The sequence below is a fragment of the Panthera pardus genome, unplaced genomic scaffold, assembly GCF_024362965.1.
Source record: "Panthera pardus isolate Hobbes unplaced genomic scaffold, ASM2436296v1 HiC_scaffold_2, whole genome shotgun sequence".
NCBI classification, from domain to species: Eukaryota; Metazoa; Chordata; class Mammalia; order Carnivora; family Felidae; genus Panthera; species Panthera pardus.
This window is the reverse complement of record NW_026526765.1, coordinates 50,034,182-50,061,408: the sequence shown is the minus strand read 5'-3', so window position 1 is coordinate 50,061,408 and position 27,227 is coordinate 50,034,182. Positions and strand designations below refer to the sequence as shown.

Below are 27,227 nucleotides of genomic sequence, written 5' to 3'. Positions count from 1 at the left end.
ACACCTCAAATAGCCCTACTGAACCTTTCTAGTTTTTCCCCTGGGTTGTTTCTTTCATGTTTATTTCCTCCTGTGTTCTCTGCATCATTTCGTGCTTGTAGCCATTCCATCCTTCTTGAACCCATCTTTTCCTCGGATTCCACACAACAACATTCACTCATTCTCAGCCCTTTACAAAGGGATGCTCTTTATTTCCTCTCCCGTAAATGTTGCTCTTCCCTAAGTTTTCTTTAGAGGTCCAGATCTTTTCTCACTTTGTAGGCTCTCTTGAGTATCTTCTCCATTCTCAGCAACTTAACCACTAGTCAGGCACTCAGAACTGTTAAGTCAGGCGCCCTGAGACCTGACATCTAGATCCAAACCTACAAGTCCAGCTGCCTATTGGATACTTCTAGGAGCTTTCACCCAGTGGGCCCCAAACTCCATTGTCATCATCTTTCTTTTCTTTTTTTGTGTTTTCACCACAAGCTGGCTTTTCTTCTTATGTTCCCTATCTTGGTTTACTTCTGATTACATTAAATGCCGGGGAAATGACTGTTTATATTTCTGTCAACATTCAGTGTGTTCCATATATGTGTGTATAAATATACATGCCCAAATGTGTACCTTGATGTACATCTATGGACATTGGCCATGATGATGATGATGATGATGATGATAAAACTAATTTATTATATGAGAAGTATTGTGTTAAGTATTTTATATAAGTTTTCATTTTATCTTCACAATATCCCTGTTAGGAATGTGCCAATATTATATTTATGAAATGTAATTTTAGGAATGAGGAACTGAGGCTTAGAGGGGTTAAGAAACTTGTTCAAAAGCACACATTTACTAAGTAGGAAGGAGGCAGTGACTTAACTCATCATTCTGACTCAGATGTTATCTAATGTTGTAGAGCAGTAAAGAACTTGTCCAGTATCTATAGGAAGACCCCTATTGCAGAGAAAATAAGGAAGTCTCTCAACATCGAAGAGCCATAGTGCTACCCATGAATGTATGCTGGAATCTCAGGAAAGCCAGCTGCTTGTCTTATAATAGGCCTAAAGATACCATCTGCATGAAGAATATTGGAATACCACCAAAGTTCATCAGGCAGAGAGTGGAGTTGCATGAAAGGAGAAGAACTTGAACATTGTTTCTGAACAGAGCTACAGTGTTGGCCAATTTTTATTTGTATGAGCTTTAGAAAAAGAAGCTACTACTCAGAAGATTGCTTGAGCTTCACCTAACCTAGGGAGGTGTGGGCCACTTCTCCAGAGCCAAAAAGACCCATCACCTAGATGGAACATGAGTAAAGTGGCTCCAGATATCTCAGAGTACTCTGTGACAAAATCATACTGCAGTTCCCAAATCTTAGGACTGAACCAAGAGGGGGAAAGATCAGTCTTCCCTGCAGCTATCCTGGCTGACAGAGATGTGTCATAGAGATACTGGTTGAATGTTGCCTGTGAATAAGATGTATAATTTCCATCATTTCTCTCATAGTGTACCATTAGAAAGTTGATTTTATGTTATTGTTGCCTCTGAGAAGGGATGAGAAAGTGTCTTTTTGGCAGGAGAAAACTCTGGTCTACCCTTGACATATCAATGTGGCTTTTCCCAGTTCTAAGTTATTGAAAACCTTAGACCTAGAGACATCTGATGGAAAAACGTGCTCTTCTGACTGTTAAATAGGCTCTCTCCAACAGTCATGGATGCCACTTTCCTCTCATCTCATTTTGTATGCTCACCAGGCCAGCCTGATCTTCATACAGCCATGCCAGAGCATGTCTCCTCTGAACAGCAATCAGGGGCCTGTGTAGGTGACTGAGGAGGACATAAGAAAGGTTGTTGATCTCTTGACATGTAAAGACATTCTGTCAAGCAAACTCAGCCTCACAGCGGCTGAGCTTCTGGTGTGTAAACAGAGACTACTTAATTACACAGGTCATGTCAATTAGTGTGACCTTAGCGTTTTCAAGAAATTAATCACTTTCTGCAGAGCTCAGCTGTGTTCATACTTTAAGGCATTATGGAATAAACCTTGTAGAAAATCTGGTACAATATTTTTTTCTTTATTCTTCTTAATTTACAATGGGTGTTTTCTTTTGAAATGCCCAGGCTGTGGTTTGGGTAACAAACTTGCTTTAATACAACAGTGGATATAGGCTTCATTCAGTTCTGGTGGGTGTGAAGAAGTAGGGAGGAAGGGAAAAGGTGGAGGTAGGTTAGGATGGAAACAGCTCATGACAGGGAGAAATTCACTGTGACTAAAGAGCCTGTTTCTTCATCTTGACACTAAAAAGATGCTAATGTCAAAGGACGGTGTTAAAACCATGTCATGGGTCTGGTTTCTAACTGACAGGAGCTAGACAATTCCGGGTTAAGATTTAAGTCCTTATCAATAGCTTTCCTTGTTGGGGCTGGCAGCATGAGGATGGTGAGGAAAGGGACAAGAATTGGGTACAAGCTGTCATCACAGTAGATGCCATAATACCTAGGGACTGGTATCATTTCCAAATTCATCTTATCTCTTCAACAAAAATTTTCCATAGGCTAAAAATCTATATTCATGTATAGATGTTAGATCTGTGACTATATATGAACATAAATTTAAGACATATTCCTTCCTTCATGCATGCATGCACTCAGTAGTATTTATTGATGTGGTAAATGGTGAGTATATCATGATGAACAAGAAAGACGGGGTGTTTGTCCTAATGAAGATCATATTCTAGCTGGGGTCTATTAGTTAGGATGATCCTAGCTGCTATAATAAATAGAACAAAGAATATAATGGCTCATACACAACAGGTTATTTCTTGCTCATATAGCGGTACAAGGCAGGTGTTCTTGGTCAGTGGACAGATCTTGTACATGAAGCGATTTGGGGACTGGGGCTCTTTTTGTTTTGTGTCTCCACTATCCTCTAGAACTTCACTGTCTCCATCCATCCAGCTTAAGGGTAAAGAGTATATGGAGGGGGCTCATGGACTTCTTAAAACCTGGTCTTAAAAATGACCCTTGTCACATCTGCCCATATTCTATGGGCTAGAAGTCTGTCACACGACCATATATAACCACAGAGAGACCTGCAAGTATCTACTTGTACAGCCCAAGGAAGAGAGGAAATGGATGTGTGGGTAACAGTTACCATTGGCTGCTGCAATGTTTACAGATGAATAATTACAAATCGTTAAAAATTTTCACTATTGCTCTAAAGAGTATTAATACTATGAAAGAGAATACATGTGGGATAGGGGATAGGAACTTAATTTAAAGTGGGCGACCAGGGAAAACTTGTGAGGAAGTGACATTTAAGACCAGAGCTAACAGATAAGAACAAATCATCTTGAGAAGAGCCAGAAGAATTTTCTGAGCAGAGAGAACAGCAAGCTCTAAATTCATGTTTATTTCATGTTTATTGGAGGAGACAAACAATCTTCTTTCACTCATTAGTCATTTGTGTGGGGGATGGGAAACCACCAGGAGAAACCACCAGGTTACTCATCCCGAATTCCTACCAAAAATGTGTTCTTTTAAAAATGATGACATGGGAAATGACAGTAAAAGGCAACTCACTGCTTTTGTTTTTTTTATGTGTATGTGTGAATTCTGATTCTGTAAATTTTGGAGAATCCTTGTTATTTATTCAAAAGCCCAGAGAGGCTCTGAATCAAAATATTATAGGGTATGCTTAGAGGATTCTTAAAATACATGCCCTACCTCTGCAGTTTCAGTCTGTTTTTAAAGGCACTTAAATAAAGAAGGAAATATTTGTATACTTTTTATTTCTCTCCCACTGTCCCCCACCCCGTTTCATATTGTTTTGACAAATAGCGCATCTCGCAATTAAATTCTTTACCAACAGAATGCTAGGGGCCCGAGCTGCAATCACTCTCTTCATACAGAATAATTTCAAGATGCACCACGCTGATTAATTATACTGAAAGCAGCTCTAATGATAGTTTCAGAATACAGGATTAATTCACATAACATGGTAAATACAAATGGTGGATTTTCAACCTGATATATTAAACCATTACAGCTTATTGGGCAAATATGTATCTTGGCATGAGCCTTATGCTGGGCCTTGGCAGAAAATATGCATCACTGAGAAGGAATCCTTATGAATGCGATTTGGTGAGTGGTGGCTCTGCACTTAGGGGAAATAAATTTCTACATTAAGTACAGTCGCTATTGAAGAAATGTAAAATACATTAAAGGATAGATGTTTAAAAGTGTTTGGTTTGATCAGTGTTGCCAGTGGATATTGGTTCTGAGGATGCTTATACTTATTGAGACTTACCAACAAAAGATATCCTTACATTCTATTGCTTTTTAAGTTGTAACTTACAGAGCTCTTATTATGTGTGAGACGCTGTACAAGGTGTTTTGCATGAATGATCTTACTTATTTTTCCTCTGCTCTTTCCCTTGTTTCCTTTGCTCCAAACAAGCATTGGAGCACATTGGCTTTCCTTATTTTCTTTCTTTTCTCTTTCTTGAATACACCAAACTTATTCCTGCCTCAGGATCTTTGCACTTACTAATTCCATCTTCCTAGGAAATTCTTCTGCCACTTCATTGAATAGCTGGCTACTTCTTTTACTCAGATTTCAGCTAAAACATCACCTCCTCAGAGATGCCTTCCTTAGTCACCCAATCAAAAATAGATCTCACCTAGGTATCGTTCCATCCGCATTGTATTTTATTCTTGGAACTTTTCACATTCAGAAATTTTCTTTTATTGTTTACTTACCGTTGGAAAACCCCTTTCTGTCCCTGATAAGCACTAAGTTCTTCGTACATTGCTCCTTCTCTAGTATACAGAATAATGCCTGGAGTATAGTAGGCACACAACTTATTCCTATGATTAAGTGACTTATATAAGGTTACAAACTGGTAAGTGATAGAGTTGCAGTTCACATTCAGGACTCTCTGACCCCTGAATCTGAGCTGTTGACTAATATGCTATTTTCTCGCTCCCAATTTTCACATCCGTGTGTCATAGAGTCATTAGTAGAGAACACACATGGCAATTCTGTATGTTTTGGCTCACTGCTACTTAAAATAGCCAGTGGGAACACATAAATGGAGAGCACCTGTTAAATGCCAATGACACCATCAAGAGTCATCAAAGGTATCCTGATCCACAGAGAGGGGAACAAGGTTCAGGTCACTGAGGAGCTTTTATGTGAGCATGTGTCACAGTTCAGGAGACAGAAGCTGAGTTTAGTGTCCAAAGGTCCAAATTAGTTTAATGTAAGTATCTGAGGATTTAGAAGTGTCTGCTCTTGTCTTACTGTTAAAATAGGAGATATTTTTGCCTTGAGCCTTAAAGAGTAGATTTAATTCAGTTACTCACTCCCATTCTCCTGCAGTTCTGCTCTGCTACATCCTGTAGGTTCATGCATCCTCTATAATTTTTAATGAGTTATTTGGGATCTTTCAACCAGATAGAAACTGGCAATCAGGCAGGTTTCAGAAATGATCTCATTCCATATCAGTCAAGGATATTTTAAAGGACAAAGTTAATGAAGACCTACCTCCTAACTGCCACAGACCATTTTTATGTATATAATACTTAAAGTGTAGTCAATCACTTAGACCCCAGAGATGTATACTGGAAGATACCAGCAGACTCAGGAGAGAAAGGACTTAGGCCAGGAGTTTGTATTGAGAGTCCAGAGGCTGTTGTGGGTAAGAACTGGACCTGGAGTCTGAAACTTTCCCTTCAGGTTTGCCTCTGCTCTTAATTTGTCTTAAGAACTTGAGGATGCTTTTAAACTTCTTGGGGTCAGTTTTCCAAGCCTTAAAAAGACATGTTGGACAAATATGCAGTGTCATAACTACTGAGAATTTCTTTTATCATTTTCTCCTATGAATCTCATGTGACAACCTATTTTTTTTTTATCCTAATGGCATTTATTAAGAATCACATTCCATTTTAAAATTATTTGAAACCATGTGACTCCATCAATTCAGAGTTCTTTCATGGGCATGAGATAACCAGTGTTTCCACATGCACATGATTTGATCCTGTATTGACAAAGGAAAATTACTGAATGTATGCTATCTACTGATAGCATGCTATCTTCCTATGGATGAATTTAGGATTCCCTCTCTGCAGTGTTGTTCCTGTTACTATTTTTGAAAACTCTTAGTTGGAAGTTACTAGATTGGCTGATTCCTTGGGTCTTTTGAGGAGTCTGTAAAGGGTGTTTCAGCAGGCAGGTAGAGTAGAGATTGTGGGCTGTGTAGGGTTGGGAGTAGAAGTTTGATGATATAGACTTCATTTTGCAGAGTAGTTTTAGTTTTAGAGAAAAATGAGGGGAAAGTATAGTAAGTTTCCAAAGACTCCCTCAATTCTTCTCCCCCATTTCCCCTATTATTGTTATTAATATTTATTTATTTTTGAGAGAAAGAAAGCACACATGCATGCCCATATACATGCATTCAAGTGGGAAAGGGTCAGAGAGAGAGAGAGAGAGAGAGAGAGAGAGAGAGGATCCAAAGCAGGCTCTGTGCTGACAGCAGAGAACCCAGTGTGGGGCTTGAACCTGTGAACTATGAGACCATGACCTGAGCTGAAGTTGGATACTTAACTGATGAGCAAACCGATGTTTCCCCCATTTCTGCTATTATTAATATCTTTCATTAGTCTAATACTTTATTACAATTGATGTGCCATATTGACACATTATTGTAACATAGTATAAAGTTTATGGTTTATACTATTGTTGATTTTTATGTTATGTATTTTATGAGTTTGGACAAATGCATGATATTATGTAGAATGGTTTCACTGCCCTAAAAATCCCCTATTCTCCACCTATTTATCCCTCCCTCCCCCCAAACCCCTGACAACCGTTAATCTTTTTACTATCTCCGTAGTTTTACCTTTTCCAGAATGTCATGTAGTTGGAATCATATAGTATATAGCCTTTCCAGATTGGCTTCTTTCATTTAGCACTATGTATTTAAAATTCCATGTCTTTTCATGACTTGATAGCTCATTTCTTTTTATTGCTGTATAATATTCCTTTCTATGGATTACCAGTTTGCATATCCGTTCACCTATAAAAGGACATCTTGATTGATGATGCCTTTTATTTAGCTGGATTTTTATTGATATAATTATAGACTCACATGTAGATGTATGAAATAATACAGAGTGATCCCATGTGTACCCTTTACCCAGTACCACAATAGTAATACTTTGCAAAACTATAGTACAACATTACATAGTACTATACCATATTCATATAGGATATGAACATTGACAAATCCACCACCTTACTCAAATTTCTCTAGTTTTACTTGTAGTCATTTGCATATGGGTATGCTTTTCATTTTGTAAAATTTTCTCATGTAAGGTCTGTGTATCTACCACCACAGTAAAGATATTGGGCATTGTCATCACTACAAGGGTCCTTTCTATTATATTTTTGTAGTAGCTACATCTACCTTCCCTCTGTCCCTAACCCTTGGCAAGCGCTAATCTGCTCTCCATTTCTAAAACCTTTTCATTTCAGAATTATGTTAAGTAAATGGAATGATGCAGTGTATTTGTTTTCTATGACCTCCATAACAGAATACCACAGACTGCATGGCTTAAAAATGGATATTTATTTTCTCACAGTTCTGGAGTCTGGAAGTCCAAGATCAAGGTGTCAGTGGGTTTGGTTTCCTCTAAGACCTTTGTCTTTGGCTTGTAGATAGTCACCCTCTTGCTGTGTTCTCACACAGTCTTTCCTCTTTGCCAGCACACCCTGGTGTCTCTTTGTGTGACCAAATTTCATCTTCTTAGGATGCTAGTCAGATGAGATTAGGGCCCACTCTAAGGGACTTATTTTAACTTAATCATTTCTTTAAAGACCCTGTCTCCAAATACAGTCACATCCTGAGGTACTGAGGATTAGATATTCAACATGTAAATTTTGAGGGGCTGTGGGGGGAAATAAGTCTGTAATATTCAGTATGTAATCTTTTGGTACTGGCTTTTTTCATTCAGCATAATTCTCTTGAAATTCATCCAGGTGTGTCAATACTTTGTTTCTTTTTATTACTGAGTATTAGCCAATGGAATATTGCTTAATGCCTTTCTATTCCATGTACTTGAAGCCTGTGCATATAATGCTTTATATTAGGGGTCCCGATTAATGCAAACATAGAATAAGTTAAACAAAAAGGTAAGAAAGCCATGTAACAGACCAACTTTAGCACCAATGTCCTTACACTGGGTTACCATATATCAGCTTTGAATACCAAGAATTGTAATTTTATAATCATTCAAAATTAATTGTTTAAGTAGTTACTTTCTGGAGGGAGGTACTTACTACTAAAATATTCTAAATTTAAGCATTGAAAATATTTTTGTGATCTAATCTTTCTCTTGATTCCATATTTCTTTTGGAAGTGTTTTAAAATACAGATTTCAACTCTTTTGGTTGCTTTTGTCATAAATCCTTCTTCTCCATGAGCTGCTACTTTTGTTAATGTGATCTTCCACCCATGACTGGATTTTAGCTGCTTTTGTCTTTTTGAAAATCTGCTCATGAGACAGAGATTATGGTTCACGAATCTTAGATAATTTAGTTGGGACATACAAGGTCTCCTGCCTGATATGCAGAAAACAGGGGCAGCCTGAAGAATGATAGCAGGAAATACCAGTAACAAAACTCCCAGAGAACCCCTGATTCATATGAAACTAGACTGAATTGATGTCTAATTTATAGATTATTTTCAAAGCCATAAGATTTTGTTTGGTTTCAAGCCTAGAATATAATAAGCTAAGATGCCAATGGGTTCTAGACAGTAAAATTATATTGCAATTCACATGAGGCCTAAATGATATAATTATATGTTGTGGGAACAAAGGTCTTTAAAATTGTACGATTTCATTGTTAGACTGATAAAGCAGTGAACATATTAGAGATAGTTTCTGTATCCTTTTATTTAAAATAACAGTTTATACTGGGTCTTCTTTAGGCTTCAGATGATCAGCCCAACACATTATCTTGAACTTTTTGTGGAGTATCACCAACAAAGCAACAACTACACTACTACTGCCACTAACATTTTTTGAGTGCTCAGTAGGAGCCAGGAGTCATGCTGGCCACTTTAAATAATGGAAGCCTCACAGAATCAGGGACTGTTATTATTTTTTCCTCTTGAGAGGCAGGAACACTGTGGCTTAGGGTTAAGTTAACCTGGCCAGAGTCACATCACCTAGGAAAGATAGGGAGTCCAGCATCATAAATTTTGTATTGAATTTTTTCCAATTCTAAATTGAGAGGGTAAAATTGTAAAAATAACAACCTTTAGGGATATCTAGTTCCTGGATAAAACAGAGGAGATTCTGAGCCACTGAGATGAGCCAAAATGTTAATGTAAAATCTCCAAAGTCCATGGGTACCTGCAGATTTCTCTTAGTTTTTGTTTGTCTGTTTGTTTGTTTGTTTTTGTTTGTTTGTTTTTTGTTTTTTAATCCCCTCATGCTGAGAGCCCTCACCTGGGGGGCTGGACCCAAATAGAAGGTACCATGGAACACACTGGGTGTTCATCAGTACATCTATGGATTGCTATATTAGAAACCTATGCCCTAAATAGAAAATTAATTCTAAAAAATATAGTGATAAAAATATACTTGTACATAACCTTAAACATGTCCACTTAGACTAATACCTATTTTAGGAGACATAACTCGGACATCCTCATGAATAAATTGGAACAATTTATTTCAAAACCATTCTACAGGATCATGGCCCAATAGAACATTCTGCAACGATGGAAATGGTCTATATCTGTCCTGTCCAATAGTAGACTCTACTGCATGTGGCTACTAACCACTTGAAATGTAGCTATGGAGACTCAGAAACAATGGAATTTAAAATTTTACTTAATTAGTTTAAATTTAAATAGCTACATGTGTAGTTACTGTATTGGAAAGTACAATTCTAAAAAGTAAAGACTTATTTATAACACATACCATAAAAATTTAAATATACCTGTTCCTCATATTCCCTTCATTTCTTTCCCTGGGTAGGAGAGTGAGGAAGGGGTTAGAGAGAGAAGTGTCGAGTCCAAATGTAAAATCATTTCCCATGTTTACCTGTCCCAAATTCAAGCTGTGTTTTGTTGACAAAATTTGGGAAGGTTGAAGAGTTGGCAGGCCTGTCTGTCCCCTTGCCTGCATGAATGTGTCAGCACCTCATTAATCTTGTGTTAAACTGTGAAGGCCCTTTCCTTCCCACTATGGGCCTGTTTTTAAAGGACACTTCAGTGCCCCCTCTGCATCTCACAGATTTTTTAAAAATTTACAATCCTGTAGATTAATTTCAGCTTATGTTTTATTTAAAGATATCTTAATCATTCACAAATTGGAATGAGAGAAATTATTTTGGGAAGCGGGAAGTTAAAATGTACTGTCGTGAGTTTTTGAGGAACATATTAGGTGTTTATTTTCTAGAAATTAAACGCATGAGGATTCTGTTTTATCCTTCTCCAATTTGAATTGAAACTTCAGTGAAATGATTCTGTCACACAGTGGTCTTGGTGATCCTTCTTTTGCAAAGAAAAAAAAAACACATAGAGTGTGGTTGTTGTTGTGTTTTTTTTTTTTTAACGTAACCGTTTTTGTCATTTTTGTTCAATGTAAGAACTAGATGACAACATCTTTAAACGATACTGAATATTTTAAGCCTAAGCCTGTAGCATTTTGTCTTACAGGTGCATGGTGAATTGTATTGCTTTTTTTTTTTTTTCCCCTCTCAAGACAGACGTCTAGAATAACAACTTTCTGTATTTCCTGACACTGGAAACAGATACCGTTTGGGATTCCTTTTATAGTTTCTTCAGCTAACGACTCCAGTGACCACTCAATTGTGGTCTCGTAGTAAATCAAAAATTCTTTGAAAGACCCAGCTCTGTTATATAATTATAAATGTCCCACCTCCCTAACTAAAAAGAAAGTGAGTTTCTCTTGCCTTAAATAATATGGACTCTACGTTGGCACATAATACTTTTTGAAAATAAAAGAATGGACCACTTTCTTCTCTTTCTCCTCCTCCTTCTTTTAAACTACCCTACAATTGATGAGGCATACACATAATCTTCAGGCTGTGTCAGATCTGGTTGGTCAATCATGAAGAAAGAGAAAAACCACTTTGCAAACTGCTGCTTCAAGTGTACGCAGTCCTCCCATGAATGACTTGCCCTAGTTGGAATTTTGGTTTTCACAATTACTGAGGCCAAAACCCTGAGTCCCGGAATGGACTCTCAATTGTTTACTTTGTAGTTTAATAAAATGGAATTAAAAAATAAAAGCAGGGGAAGATCCAGGTCTGGCCAGGAGTCAAGAAGAGGACCCTGACAGAGGGCCTCGTGGGAGGACCCCCAGAAGCCCTGCCCTGCAGTCATCCCTGGGAGACCCCAGGGTGGAATGACCACGTGTGTTGTTTCCTGACTTCCTCATCCGGGTCAGAACGACACTAGGGGCTTGATTTAAGGAGCAGGGCCTAGCGTCTACAGAAGGGAGGGCGTGGAAGAAAAAACGAACGAAAACGAATAACCAGGTTAAGGCAAATCAGATCAAGTCCAACCAACTCCACGGTACTATTGGGAGCAGCGTGTTCGCAGCCTGCATTTCACTGCCGTCTTTGAGGCTGCGAGAAGGGGACTCCGCCATGTTTTCCCCAGTTGCATTTAGGTCAAAGACGGCAACAGTGGAACTTTCAAGTATGGTTGGCGTTGGTGGGGGTGGGGGGCACTCCGCTAGGCTGGGCAGACAACAGGCAGGCTTCGGCCAAGACCCAGCGTCTTGCCCTCTGCTCAAGTCACGGGAGGAAACAGCGGCGTTGCACCAGACTCTAGAAGTCGGGCAAAAGGCTTCCTCAGAAACTGGGGCCTCAGTGTGTGCCAATCCTTGTAAAGCGTTTCACCTCTTCAGAGGCTAATGCCTCTCAAAACCAAGAACAATTAAAGCGAGAGTCTTTCCAAGCAACTGGGGAATTGAGCAAAATAAATCAGAAATCCTCAGCCTCGGCTCTGGAGGTTCGCCTCATTATGAGAGCAGATCTATTAGCCCTCTTGCCTTTGTCTTTCATTTCTCAAGTGAGGTGATTCTAATTAAATTAATCTGCATGTCAATCTATCGGTGATCAATCAAAGAGCCTGAGGTCCCCCCTATGCTGCAGGGTGCTTGCGGCTGACAGGGGCTGATAATGGAGGAAGAAATAAACTGTCGAGGAAAGTTAATTAGTCAACATAATAGGTGGATTAAACGGGAGCTGGCTGATTGCTGTTTCCCATGTCAAAGCATGAGGTGGGAGCTGAAGCTGCAATTACAGACAATTATTATATTTGGTTGTAAGAGGTCGCATGAATAAACATATCTCTGTGGGTTTCAGTTTTAATCCTCTTCCCCATTTAATATAAGGAGAAGTGTAGGTCATTTTTTTCTCATTGTTTTAGTCAAAGTTCTCTGAGAAAACACCTTTGCCTGTGTCCCTTCTGGCAAACTGGGTTCAGAGTCAGTTATGAGATGGCCAGGGTACCTGAATTACATCTTGGGCCAAAGGCACCATTTCTTTTTCTTGTTTTGTTTTGTTTTGTTTGCTTGTTTTTGGCTTCGAAACACAGATCTAAGACACTTCATTACCAAGGATCTTTTGGGGAGGGATTGTGCTGTTGGTGGTAATGGGGGTGAGGGTGGGGGAGGGGGAAGGAAGTTTGGTCTGATTAATTGAAGTAATGTGGGAAGAAAAAAGTACAAGAAACACCAGAAAGACGCCCAGGAGGGAAAGCTGCATCCCAGGTCTCACTGAAACCTCTCTTTTTCATTTCTCTATCCTCTTAACCCTGACACAGTGGGGGGGGGGGGGGGGGGTATATTTTAAAGATTCAAAAGATTTTTATTTGCATGATCAACTGTGATATCTGCTTCAGTGTCTAAACTGAAGGGTAATTTAGGTGAAACACAACCACCGTTGTGTAAAAAAATATGCTAATAAAGATCCTCTTGTTAAAATTATGGTTAACAGTGTACCTTCTGCTGTATAACTATAAACTGTGCAATTTTACTTAAAACTGCATCAAAAGCGTTCCATGCCAAAGACCCACTCATCAATAGCTCCTCTTGTTAGACTTGTACAGCATAAGCACCAGTTATTATGTGAAATAGCTATGCAATTTTCTTCAGCTCCCAGCTGTTATTTATTTAACTTGAGTTTATTACCCTCCATGCTTTTATATTAAAATGTTCATTCATTTCTCTCTTCTGTCTCCAGGTCGTGGTGTCTACGACAGTCAATGTGGATGGCCATGTCCTGGCAGTCTCTGATAACATGTTTGTCCATAATAACTCTAAGCATGGGCGGAGGGCTCGGAGGCTTGACCCCTCGGAAGGTACGCCCTCTTATCTGGAACATGGTAGGCAAATCATTTTCATTGGTTGGCATTGCTACTTTAACTGTGAATCTATTTGGTTTCTTTCTTCCAACTCCACCACATTTTCTACTCTGTTTCGAATTTCAAATGTTCTATTGAACGTTATTGATACTAAGTATTGAAAGACAGGAAGACATCTTGGAGGCCCAGCCTTTCTTGTTGCACGTCTCTCTACCCTGGAAATGGCTGATGCATCTTTCCTTCAGGTTGAGAGAGACCTGGGTCTCCAGGGAGACCTGGACCACTGCTTTATTTTCGGCTCCCACTTGACTGAAAAATAAAGGAAGGCCAAAGGAAGGTCATAAATATTGTGATACATTTTGGGTTTATAACTGACTTGGTTGTTTAATGAACTCCACCATCTTTACAATCCTGCTGGTGTACCTCTGTAACTTCATATTAAACCTCATTTGGAGACAATGTCCAAAATCTAGGTCAGAGGCATTTTCTGAATTTGAAGCCCAAACTAAATGTCCCTCCTGTGCCTCCTGCATAATCTTCCCCTCATCAGCACATAATAGAGCCTGCTTTCTGTAGGTGGACTTTGTTTAGGTGAAATCACATTTGTCTTGAATTTGTGGCTAATCAGTGGTAGCTTTGAGAGGACTGGAGGAAACCAGATAAAAATTTGAATCAAGGAAAGTGAATACCACTCAAAGGAACCACGGGCTAGATTGAATGTACATCTGAATGTTTCTGTACTACACGTATATGTAATGTATTCTTCCTTCTGTCTGCTCATCCTTCCATTGATACATCCATCCACCCATCTGTTCATCCATTTATTTATCCATCTATCCATCCTCCATCCACCCATCCATCTATTCATCATTTATCCATCCATCCATCCAACCATCCATCCAGGAAATAATGATTGAGACTCTACTCAATACCAATCACCATGCTAGAATGTCTCTTATCTTCTTCAAGTTAAACTCTAAACCCATTTCTCTACTTCACCTTCTAGTTTGCTACGTCAGCAGGATTCTTTTAAAAACACTACTGCACAAATTACCACCTGATTGTCTGATTTTTCCAAGGGCTGTGAGCCGTCCATGATATAATTCATAAGGTAGAAAACCCCCTTCCCTGCCAGCATTCTAATTTAATAAAAATACCACTATCATTATTTTTGCCTGTTTTATTTCCTGCACTTAAGGAATATACAAACTACTTTTTATTAATTAGCCAGATGTAACACTCTTAGAAGGGATTCTTCACCAGTTTTACAGTCTTTTTAAAGTAAACCATCATCTTTCAAAAGCCGCTTCTTTATGGTTTCATTAGTGCTGAGATGGATGGATATTACTTTTTTACAGAAGGCCATTTGAAATACCTGCTCATGATTACATTCCTAGTTCCATTCCTGTACTTGAAATTATTCTGATCCTCACTTTATAGTAATATTGCCTTTTTAATACCCTTGGAGTCACTTAAGGCATTGTATTACTAGAAGTATTTAGAGGAAAGGAAGAGAAAAAACTAGGTATATACTCACTGGGCACAATTTGGAGAGCAGTGGCTTAAAAACTGAAGTCTTGTTTTTGACTGTGGCTGGTTAGTTACAATGGTTACTGCCCTGTCCAAGGACAGACTTGACTATAACTTTGAAATCTACCAGTCATGGGTTCATAGTTTCAAAATGTGCTCCAAGTGCAGACTACACCCAGCTCCCATTCCTGGCCTTGGGAAGTCAGTGACAGACCACATGACACCATGCAAATTGCAAATCATCCCTCTACTTGGTGGGGGGTGGGGGGGGGCAGGGAACACAAACCAACAGAAACAACCTGCTAGGAAAGACACTTCTAGAACATGGAGGTCAGGAACATTATTTTGTATTGTGATGTGGAGGAAAGACGACGTAAATTCAATTTTTAGTTTCACCTCTGACCTTTACGTGACCTTGGACAAGTCACCTTACTTTTGGGGATCGTTAGTTTTCTTCTTGGTAAAATGAAGGTGATGATCTGTAGGGGTAAAAAACTGTGTGCCTTGAGTGGGGGCAGGTCAGGTACATAGGGGAAGTGGGCTGGGTGGAGACTGCAGAAGAAGGGCAAGTGTATGCTCTATTGTCCCACAGAGAGTTGTGGCCAAGGGGACTGAAGGCCCAGTGGGGCCAGATGTTCTAGTGTGGCAAGAACAAAAACTCCTGATTTTTAATTGTTGGTAACTAATTATAAAATTTTTAAACCTAGAAGGGAAGAAGGGGGAAATGCCACTTAGGAGGAATAGAGCCATAGACTAACAGTTTGAGATCTCTAGATCAAAATGTCTCTAGGCTTCATCCCAGCTCAAATATCCTTGCTTCTAGGTATACATATTAATATTTCAATTGGAATATCATATTATTCTAAGTTTTAAAGGCAATATTTTATTCTTCGGCTCCAATTTACCAGTCTACGAGTGGCCGTGTGATTATTAACATATTGTTCATGAAAATGATGACATTTCACTTGTTCATAAATGGTTAACCAACAGTGGGGATGTGGCCATGTCCTGTCTTCTTCAGCTAGGGGGCCTAGCTCTCACCAAAGCCTTACATTATTTCTCTCCAGAAGAATAAAAGGGTAGGCACCTTGAAATTCTTTGTAATGACAATAACATGGAAATCTGCTTCTCTGCAGAATGAATCAACCAACCACACATAACCACCCACTCATTTAGACACTTCAAAGTGATACATAAATATCTACTCAGCAAAGGATGACTATTGGGCTCTTTCATTGGGGATGTGTGGGAGTGGACCTAAATGCTAATGCATGTTGATTTGGGGGTATGGTAATACTTTATCTTACCATTGAAAAATCCTGTTTGAAACTGTCCTGTTTAAAACTTCCAGAACCAAACCCCTACTCCTTGGCTGCTCCAATCCTTCCTTCATCCCCACCTCAGACAGCCTCTGCACAGTGAGACTGCTGGCTATTTTCACCTTTTAGATGACCTGTAGGAGCCTTCATTTTTCCTCATTCTGGGCTTTTTACCATCTCATTTACAGGTAGCCTGAATTATTTTGAGCAACTCTGCACATCTCTATTTATATCCTGCTTGTCAGACAGTTGGAGGAAAGTTCCCTTTTGTAGCTCATGTTTCTGCATATAAGTAGAAATAGAGACCATGCTTTACATTCATGCAGTCCTCCCTGTGTGACCCATGGACTTCCAAACCTCCCTGCTCAAATAACTGCCCCTGGATTTCAAGTAGGAGAGTTCACAAAGGCAAATTTATTTCACAGAATCTTTCATGGTCCAAAGAGAGTGAATCCTGGCACGCTGTAGCTCATGGTAATTGCTCTCCCTCATTTTTTTCTTCATTCATAAATACTGAGATTTTCTTTGGCTGAATATTTATGGGAGAGTTTAGACTAGTGAGTTTTCGTCCTTAAGCAGTAGCTTTATGGAAGATATATGCTGTGGAGAGAGGTAGCTTCAGAAGGTGGCTACTCTCAGGGCTTCAATTTTTGAAAAAGCATAGACTTGGGGCCAAAGATGAAGAATTCTTGCCACCCATGGTAATGTACAACCCTAGCTTATGTGTCTGCCCTGTCTTCCCTTCATTTGGGCAAATTCCTGGGGACTGTATGCTGGGGATCTTTAAAGGCTTAGGGAGTGTTGATACTGTCATTATTGTTCTCTTGAGTTTCAGGTTGTGTTTACTTGAATTTAAGGCCAATTGTGGCATCAGTTTCTCTATTCTTTCCCCCTATGGCAAAATGCGGTGCCCTCACAAAGCTATAGTGCAGGGACCCTGTCAGCTTGCATGCGCTAACACTTTATTATCTAATGATCTAATATGCAACAAGGCAAAGTGCCGGTGCTCATCATTCTGACACAGAATGCCGGGAGAAGTGACTAAATTACTTTATGTACCATTAGCGCTAGCAGCTATGGTGAACTCACCGGCAGCATTTATGCAAATGCCTGTGAATACACTCTAGTGGCTTTGTCAGAAAGCCTTCTGACAAGCAGTTTAAATGCTCATTTTTTTTAGGGGACATTTTTTTTTTTTGGCGTGCATGTGTTTTTATCCCTTCCTCGCTTCTCTTTGCCTCTATTCTCTCCCCTTTTTGTGTGGTTGGAGGACATGACTTCTCTGTGATCACTGGGAAATCTGAGCAGGTCAGAGAGCTCAGCTGATCATCAGTAGGCACCCTTTCTGGTTTTAAGGCCCCAACTGGTGTTTTGCATAGTTAGGTTTTTTTTTTTTTTAAATCGTTATGAATTTGTATAGTTATCATATGTATTTGAAAAATCAGTAAACCTATTAATCAAGAGTTTTTAGAAGGTGAACACTTTAATGTTAATGAGTTCTAACCTCAGATCCTACTTAGTTTCTTGGCTCAAATATAGATGATTTTAAATACCCATGCTTTTTAAAATTGCAAAACAGTTGAAATTTAGTTTTTGTAGGCATGAGATACAAATGAATTAAATTTCCCTTTAAAGTAATTCTACAGATAAAGACATGAAGTATAAATGTGCCAGCATCCCAGCATAAAACAAACCTAAACAAAAGTAGGGTTTGGTCAAACTAAAAACACTTTATAGAAGAGAGAGTGGTAATAGAATCACTGGGCCCATCTCTTTGCTGTAATTACAGCGTTAGAGAAGTAGAATCAGATTTTCCCCACCACCAGTTAGTTCTGACCTCTCCATTGTAGTTTCCCTTTCCAGCTGTCCCTGACAATATGGTGTTATTCTTGCTCTTTAGCATTTGACCTTCTTTAATCCTTTTGCTCCAGACAGAAGCAGTTTTTGCTTCTGTTGGTTGCCCCTGGGTATCCAACCCCATTGACTCCCTGTGCCCAGCTGCACTTAAATTTGTTGTTTTATGGACATGTGGAGAAAGATGATTCAGGCTTGGGAAGATTACTCCAAATTGAGAGACAGCATGGAGCTTCCAACAGAAAGGAGAGGCCCCCTCTTCTCCCTTCTGTGTAATGAGGCCCTAAGAAGTGGCTAGTAAATATCAGCCAGATCTAACAGAGGGAGGATCGGGCTGTCTGAGAGAAGAGCTGGATTCCGGACCTGACTCTGTCATGAACTAGCTGTATGACTCTGGGTAGGTACTTTGCTTCTGTGGCCTCAGTTTGGTATGCATTCAATGAGAGCTGGGTTGGGTCATCTCTAGACCTTTTAGCATGCACAATTTTTGGTGCTCTGAACTGAAACTGTTGACACATGCCTCTCCTTGTCTGGAGGTGCCTTTGGAGAAACAGGACCTCAGGAGAACAAAGAAATCCACTGGATGTTTCCGGTATAGCACTTTCTTTGGATCTCCAGCCAAGGAATGAGGTCTCAGCTTACTGCGACTTCAAATCATTCCTTCTCCATTCATTCATTCTAAGCATCCAGTACGTGACAGACACCATGCTGAGATACAGTAGCACAAGGCAGATACAGGCCCTGTCTCCACAGAATTTCTAATGTAAATAGAGAAGAAAGATATTTAAAACAATTTACAACCAGCCCATGAGAGTTATGCATAAAAAGGGGGACCATAACAGGAGTGGGGGGGGGGAATTGAGGTGTCAGGGAAGCTTCTTTGAGAATATCACATTTTTGCCGAAACCTAAGAAAGAGCTGAGTAAGTTTTCACGAGGTAAAAGGGACAGAAACAAATTTCCAGGAAGAGGGGACAGCGTGTACACAGGCTATTTTGCTTAGGTGAGTTCAGGGAACCTAGAGGAGACTGGGATGACTCCTGTTGCTCCCTGTCACTGGGAGGATGGCAGGAGATGAGGCCGCGGTGGCTGCTGAGGGCCAGATTATGCAGGCCCACATGAGACACTCAGGCCGTGGTTGTTGGCAATTGTGAAATGGTGTGGGGGGCCAAGCAGGGCTTTGATGAACTCATTTTCAATTACATGGACTCCTAGTGTGTCATGAAAGCCCAGGGCAAGATCACTCTGAGTTGCTTATAACTTTGCTCTTCCCTGCCGGCCCTTGGAAGCTCACCAGGGAGTTGGCTGTGCCTGGGAGCCGTCCCCCTGATCACTCCTCATTTTATCAATAGTGCAAGTGTTCAAAATAGGAAGAAAGTCAAACATTTTGAGAGTTCTTTTTCCAGATGGTTTTGGCTTATCGATTTGCTTTTTGCATAAGTAGCTTAGAAAGAATTTACCTATTGACTACTGTTGAACTTACAGAGACTTTTTTAAGGCCTTCAGAATGGAGGGCTGTTGTGTTACTTGGCTATGAAATGTATATTATTTGTCTAACCCCAACAAACTAAAATTGAATGAGTGAAAATAAACTAAACAATGAAGAGAAGGCATACTATCCCAAATTTCTCTCTTCCTCTCCCACTGTGGTCAATGGGTGAGTGACAGCTCATGCCAAGTGAAGGGCCACTGACGTATAAAAGGTCATCCAGTGCATCCTGTCATTTTCCAGATAAGGAAACTGAGACCTAGCAAGGGGATGTAATCTTCTCACATTCACATAGATAGTTTCTGTCAAAATCTATTTGGTGCTCTTTAGCCACAGTATGCTGGCAGGCAAGTGTGAAGTCAGGGGGCGCACAGCTTTATAGTCATTGGGTTACACAAGACATTGGAGGACTTGGAGTTTACTCCTGATGCCTTTACAGTTCAGGTTGCTATCAGCTTGCAGGGGTCTCTCTGGGATTCCAAAGATCATGAAAGATACATCTCTCTAGCTTCCTGACAGAAATGCACTTTCAAAACATGAGGGCCAGGTATGAAAGATGCAGACAGAGCTTTACACTTAGACAGTGGCCCTTCATATGACTGGTTTTGGTGAAGAACTCCAGTCAGGCCCACTGAGGGAAAAGCATTTTGGTGAAGGGTCCAGGTTACTGTAGATAAATATTTATGTCATGCTTTGTTACTTAGAGTGGCACATTACATCTTATCAATTGATTTTCCTACTTGAAAAAGAAAGATGAATGGACAAACATTAGGACTAAGAATATCCAGATGTGTCATAGAATAGAGCTCATAGGCCCCAGATTTTCAAGCATCAAATCAGGCCTTTTTCTTTGAGCAGTGGGGAAGTAGCCTTTTGTCCTCCCTCGCAATAAAAAATTACGTGGCAAGAAGTCAAGATAATGAATGAAGATGTTAAGTGGAGACTGGTTTTTCAGTGTATATCCAGAGTAATCCATAAAGTGGGTAATGCCAGAAATCCTAACGTTGGGGACTTGATAGCCAGCAGGCTCGGGGTCAGGCAGATGAAAGAGTCTTCAGGAGCCGCAGGTCACTGCCAAGCAGGTGATCTGTGTTATTCTTAGTTGAATCTGACACTACCCATGGCACTAATGGGAAAGGAGAAATAATGCTGAGACTTTGCTCCCCTGCTTAGTGGTGACCAGGCCAAGTGGCAATGTGTATTATTATTATCATTGCTGTTGTTATTTGCTATTATCAGCTAACACTTATGGAACATTTACTCTGTGCCAGTACTGTGGTAATTATTTGACTTATCAAGTCCTCCAACAAATCTGAAGAACTATAACAATTACTATTCTCATTTTATAGATGAGAAAACTAGGGTTTAGAGAGGGTCAGTAACTTACCCAATGCCACAAAACTAATTAGAATTGGACCTGAGACTTGACCCCTGGTCTGCCTAACCACATAGCCTCTGCATAATAATAGTACTAAGAATAATGACAGTAACCCTCAGTGAGTCCTTACAGTGCCAGGCACATAGTAAGAGGCACCCCTCGTAAAGATGAGGAAACTGAGATTAAAGAGAGGCTAAGTTATTTGCCCAGAGTTGCACAGCGTATAAGTAGTATATCTAGAGTTCAAACCCAGAAAGCCTGACTTTGGAGTCTGTACTTTCAACTACTTGCTCTGTATATAATGCTAAAATTCTTTCCATCTCTTATTCCACTGTTCTTTTTCTCAGTACAAGGAAGGCAATTATGCTGGTATCTTAAATAGACCTTTCAAAAGTTAACTCAGAGAATATCTTCTTTTTCTTAATGGCATACTGTGTATGTTTACCTTATAGCTTATTTTCCTTCAGTAATAACCTATTTTTTCCCCATGGCTATTCCACATTCTGCTAGTCAAATAAAAAAAAATGCTGATTTTGTTTGATGACTAGTATGTTTTCTATGGGGTTGGCAAGATAAGAAGGAGACTGGTAATATTTTATGTATTTGTAAGGATGTTCTAACTCATCTCTGTAGAAATCATTTGTTGACCATATGGGCTCCCTGGCATGTATACAAGGCAGAGAAAAAGGAGACCAGAGGAATACTGTGAGACTGTGAATTAAAAGGCTGTTGGGATACTAACAGCCTCCTTGTTAGGGGACTGAAGGGCTGCTAAACCTCATGCAGCAAATCACATGCGAACATGATATAGATTTGGGGAGGCTGTTTTCTTATATGAATTTCTTGACAAACCTATCAACTTTGGGAGACGTCCAGTATTTGGTATTTTGAATGACCTAATAAATGAGTGAGCCACATCTAACTTATTTTAATAAGCCCGGAGTATAGGGAAGAGCATGGTGGGAGGCAGGGAGTGGTGCTTGCTGCTTATATGTTGGACCGAAATGACAGAACTTTTGTAAACCTAATTGTTTTATCTTATGTTTGGATACAAAATCATCATAATTCCAGTTGTGCTTATTTGCATGACTGATTATTCCAAAACTAAGGGCCTCTTTCTACTTACTTGTCATAGGACCTTCTCTGACTTGAGAGTATCAGAGGATTCAAGGGATATGAACATGCAAATGAAAGTGTTTGTAATCTGTCATCAATCTTATTAAGATGAGATATTTAGGGTCAGTGGCCAGGAGTGGGTTTGAAACATTTTTGTTTGAACATTTTCAGTTGCGCATTCACAAACAAAAATAGAGCCTGCCCCTACCTTTCAGCCTTGCTACGTGATCTCAAATAAGTATTTTGATTTCTTTGGATCTCAGTTTCCACATCAATTAAAGGGGGAGTTTGGTAGCTTCCTTCAAGTCCCGATGATTTATTATTTGAATCCAGCTATTTCTGTGAGAGGTCTCCTATCTCCTAAGGTGTTACACATACACTTCCCTGGTGAGTGGCCACCAATACCAAGGTGATGGTCATTTTACAGGATAGATCCAAGGCCAACTTCTCTTCACCTTGAGCATTTCTCTAAGAGATCAGCAGTGGGTTCCAGGAGGCCTGGAAAAGCCCAGAGTGTAGCATACACAACCGCTAGGTAGCTCTCACCTGATGACGTTCTTCTCTCTGAATTTCTTCAGCTGAGACGGTAGTGTTGAATCCACTTGATAGTTAGCGGTGAGCTTTTAGATTAGGTTTCCCATGCAGTATGTGAGATGATTTTAGGTGATGGGGAGAAAACATTAAAAAATTTTTTTTTCTAAATAGTTGCAGGTCTATCTTGATGCATAAGCAAGCAAGCAAACAAACAAACAGAAATACAGCACTCCAAAGTTGTGATCTCAGCTATTACTGCTCAGGGCAAGACTGAATTAAAGAAAAAGAAAGTCAATGTAGACAAAAATAGCAGCTAGATCAATTAATTAATATTAAGTAGGTCATAGTGTAAGTGGTATTAGTATGGAGCAAAATCAGGACTGAAGTTTGGGAAACTGTTTTAGAGGGCTTAAGCGTTGGGGAAGTAATAATTCTTTCAAGTCATCAGGAAATAGAGTAGGACCCTGGGAAACATAATTTTTTTAAGAATCAAAAAAAAATTTTTTTTAAAGAAAACTTTTTAGTTCAATTTACCATTAGAATAGATTCAATGTCCTTGTAGGATTTTGAAAATCAAAATGTTTCCCAAGCTGTTAACTCTGTTTTTATTTTTAAACAAGTGATGTCTACATGTCAGAGGGCAGAAATTAGTGTGGAAAGGAGGATTTGAGTCAAGGGAGAGAATCAGCCAGGGTCCACCCAGGCAGCACATTATGATAATATATACGGAACCAGCTGGACACTGAGCAAAGCTGACATTGTGTTGTCAGGGGCAGAATCGCCCATCAATTTCCGAGATAGAATTTGAGTTCAAATGACAGAAAGAGCAGCAACTGTGTTGAAACTGATGCATGGGGGAGGGGCTGGGTAGGCAGGAACCAGCCAGGCCTAAAGACAGGAAGTGCTGGTACCTCCGGAAGGGGGTGGCTCTGTTTTCTCATCTGGCTGCTACCCTTCCTTCTAACCTTAACATCTGTCAGCAAGATCCACCTGGGCCTTTGCATGATTAGAGCCCACTGTAGGGGGAGCTTACTGGTGCTAATTTTAGCCCCCAAGAGCATAGAGTGCCTGCTGCAGGACCGGGGGGGCCAGATCAGCTTAGGAAAATTAGGAAAACAGATTCCAAGGAGCTGCTGCTTACCCATTTAGGAAGTTCTATGTTGATGTAGTGGCGATTGTTAATAATGACTGAAAGAGTTTTCAACTTTTAAACTATTCTGTTTTGTTCCTTAATATCTTAACGACCCTGATGATTCTTCTTTTGTTCATTCTCTCCTTCATTCAGGCATTCAGTCATTCATCTATTTAACATATGTTTACTGACTGACTGCCTATTGTATTAGACATTAGGGATGCAGAGGTGAACAAGACAGGGGCAGCCTTTTGAGGTATATAGTTGTGTGTGAGTGTGTGTGTGTGTGTGTGTGTGTGTGTCTATGTTAAGCAAATAATTACAAAAAATAATTAATTTAGAATTACTTAAATTACAATGATAGTACGCACTATAAAAGAGAAATACAAACTGCTAAGAGAGGTTTAAACAAGGGGATTCAGCCAAGTGTGACGAATAGAAGGACACTTAAAATTTAAAACACGAATGAGTAGCATTTTGTCAAGCAAAGAAGAGAGAGCATTTTTGGCAGAGGGGAAGCATGTCCAAAATACCATGTGGGGGCACAATATTAGAAGCTTGGGAGAGGGCTAATAGGGAAGGTGAGTTAGCTCAGAGATCCATTTTGAAAAAATAAATTTGAAAATTTCTTATAGGTTGGTTTCTCTTTGACTTGGAGATATGGGTCCAATGCATTTTCCTAACGAGTTAACAGGCTACTAGAACTCTTTGCCCAAGTAAATGCTAGATTTTAGACCACTTTTTTGAGTGATGATGATTTTGCTGTTATGATACCAGCCTTTGAGCATTTATTACCTGTCAGGTTCAGTGCTCAGCCCTTTGTATCATCTCTTTTTTAATACTCTTAATCACCATAGGAGGGCACTGCTATTATTCTTCCCATTTAGCAAACAAGGGAAACTGAGGCCATCCTTCAAACATTTGGTTGTGGCCAAACAGAAAAAGAGTTAGGTTTTTGCATCTGTAGCATTTGGACCTCCAAGTAGCTGACATAAGGCGGTCATCACCACTGCTCTTTCCCACTGTTTAGTCAATGCTAATCTCCTCACATTGGACTTCAGAGGTGGAGAGAAATTCTCCTGCTATTTGATCATGTAATATAATTCCTGCTTCAATTGAAGCAAATTCACAACGTTACTCAAAGGCAAATTGAAAAGCCAGATCTGTGCTAAATCCCCAGGGTATGTTAGTTGGCATGTGCAGTGATATATGGGAAGGTGCTTTTCTGGGTTAAGATAAAAAATCCTGGTATCACGTCACGCTATCAGGCACCCCATCTTAATCTCCTTGTGCCAGCCCTGCAACTTGAAATACTCAGTGGACAGAAATGAAACTTTATAGAAATTAGGTGAACATCATCCTTATCAGATGAATATGATGCCATCAGCATGATTTTAGCATCTTCAGAAAAAAGAGATTTACCTGGAGAGGAGCAAGAAAGAGTCTGAGACGTGGATCATAGGACTTTTCTGCCAGTCTGCCTTGGGCAAGTTGGCTGGGAGATGACCTAGTAATTAAAGTCCTGCTTAAACGTATGCTGGTCAGTCATAGTAGAGGCACCGACATGGGAAACCAGACGGTAACCAGAGAAGGAAAAGAAAAGTGAAACACAAAAGTAACACTCTGGAGCCCACAGGGTGCAGAAATAGATCTGAATTGGATGAATACTTATCTGACCACTAAGCATGAAAGCGAAACCTAAGTACTAATATATTTTTATCCCAATCTGTGAAATTAATCAATATTTTATATGTGAACATATGCTGCTATGTTGCCGGCTTATGTAATTGACAGTTGCAATCAGTAGGACACCAGTTGTTCAAACCCACATTTTTCACCCGTAGTTCTGGGGAGACATGCAGCAGGAGAATGCAGGGAATAGAGGCACAGACAATGTCAGATTTGGGGCTTCTTCTCAAGTTTCTCTCATTGTCTTCGGGGCAAAGTAAGAAAAATTTCAAGAGACAGGCATATGTAACCAATAAAAAATAGCAATAGATTTTGGCTGTTATTTGGAAGAATGGTTAAAATTAATGTGGTTGGTACACATTGAGAAGTTTAATTCTTTATTATTCTTTGTCTTCTTTTTGAGCACAGGTGGGAAGCCAACAGATACTGAACCCCTACTTTGTGCAGAGCCCGAGGCAGATGTTTTTAGGTATATTATGTCTAGGACTGTGGATGAGGGGACTGTGTCCCAGCAGTTCCCAGGTATTTTATCATTTCTTTTTTTTTTTTTATGTTTATTCATTTTTTAAGAGACAGAGACAGAGTGTGAATGGGGTAGGGGCAGAGAGAGAGAGAGAGACACAGAATCTGAAGCAGGCTCCAGGCTCTGAGCTGTCAGCACAGAGCCTGACACGGGCTTGGACTCACAAACCGTGAGATCATGACCTGAGCCAAAGTCAGACGCTCAAATGACTGAGCCACCCAGGCGCCCCAGTATTTTATCATTTCTTAGTGGAGAAGGAAAATAGAGTTTTGGTCATTCTTTGCTAAAATCTTCCGGCTGAATCATCAAACCAGCTGTGCCTTCTAGTAACTGTATGTGCAACAAAAAATAAAGTCAGACATCAGATTCTTCTACCTTTCAACTTTGGCAGAATCCTAGAAACTCTTCTTGATTTGGTTAGCTAAAGCCTGTGGAATTCAATCAATGTTGCTCAAAAGAAAGAAAAAAAAAAGTTGGGGAAAATGTTATTAAGGTACTGTTTTAGGATAACGTATTTAACCAGTAAACTTTTATTATTTTCTTTGTATGTGAAAAATTCTATAATGAACACCATTGAGGTGGATAATGTCCAGATTGAAAATGAAACTTAAGGGGACTTGCTCTACATTTAAAAATGTAAGTTCTTAAAGTGCTGCTACAGTTATATCTTATGTCCAAACTCTGACTGTGTGTTTAGCAGCCCAACTTGTAACAATAGAAAAGCTTCTAAGCCTAGAAACTGGAATATTTCCAGTGTTCCTGTGTTTAAATTGGCACCTGTGGTATTATATTAGGATGCCATTTTTTGAACTTGGAAATAGAAGAAGGTAGAGAGAGATTTTACTATAATTCATATGTGGGGCTGAGTCTTAGGGGGAAAATAACTTTGCTTGGAAATAGAGTAGTAATATTCTGTAAAGTTAATAAATATCTACACTCTATCTTGGGAATAGGAATTGCACAACTAAGATTTTATGGGACTTTGGCTGTAGTATTTACATGGTTGAAGTGAATGCTTTAGCCAAACTGAGCAGAAATTTCAGATAAATACCAAAATTGAAAGGTAGTTGGGGTGTTTTAAATATTTGACTTTATCTACCAATGTGGACTCTCAAAGTTTCAAGTTCAAGTGAGTCTCTTAAATTCAGTTACCTCATTTGTAAAGTATAATTTAGAATAACATCTGCCTGCCTGCTACTCGGGGTTGATATTAAGAATAATTGAGATGGGCAAACCCTTTGAAAGCTTAACAATGCTAGTTAATTGTCAG

The 27,227-nt window shown here is 39.6% G+C and overlaps 1 protein-coding gene across 11 annotated transcripts in view; it reads left to right on the top strand.

The window, feature by feature from the left end:
• The window catches only part of EBF1 (EBF transcription factor 1), a 390,438-nt gene that overhangs the window by 250,065 nt on the left and 113,146 nt on the right, over window positions 1-27,227 (top strand). For 6 of the 11 annotated variants that reach the window (XM_019433722.2, XM_019433718.2, XM_019433721.2 and 3 more), the window contains exon 8: window positions 13,274-13,415. In XM_019433722.2, the coding sequence (XP_019289267.1) occupies window positions 13,274-13,415 (142 nt within the window). The remainder of the gene's footprint in view (window positions 1-13,273; window positions 13,416-27,227) is intronic. The other 5 variants (XM_019433724.2, XM_019433720.2, XM_019433723.2 and 2 more) reach the window with 1 other exon arrangement.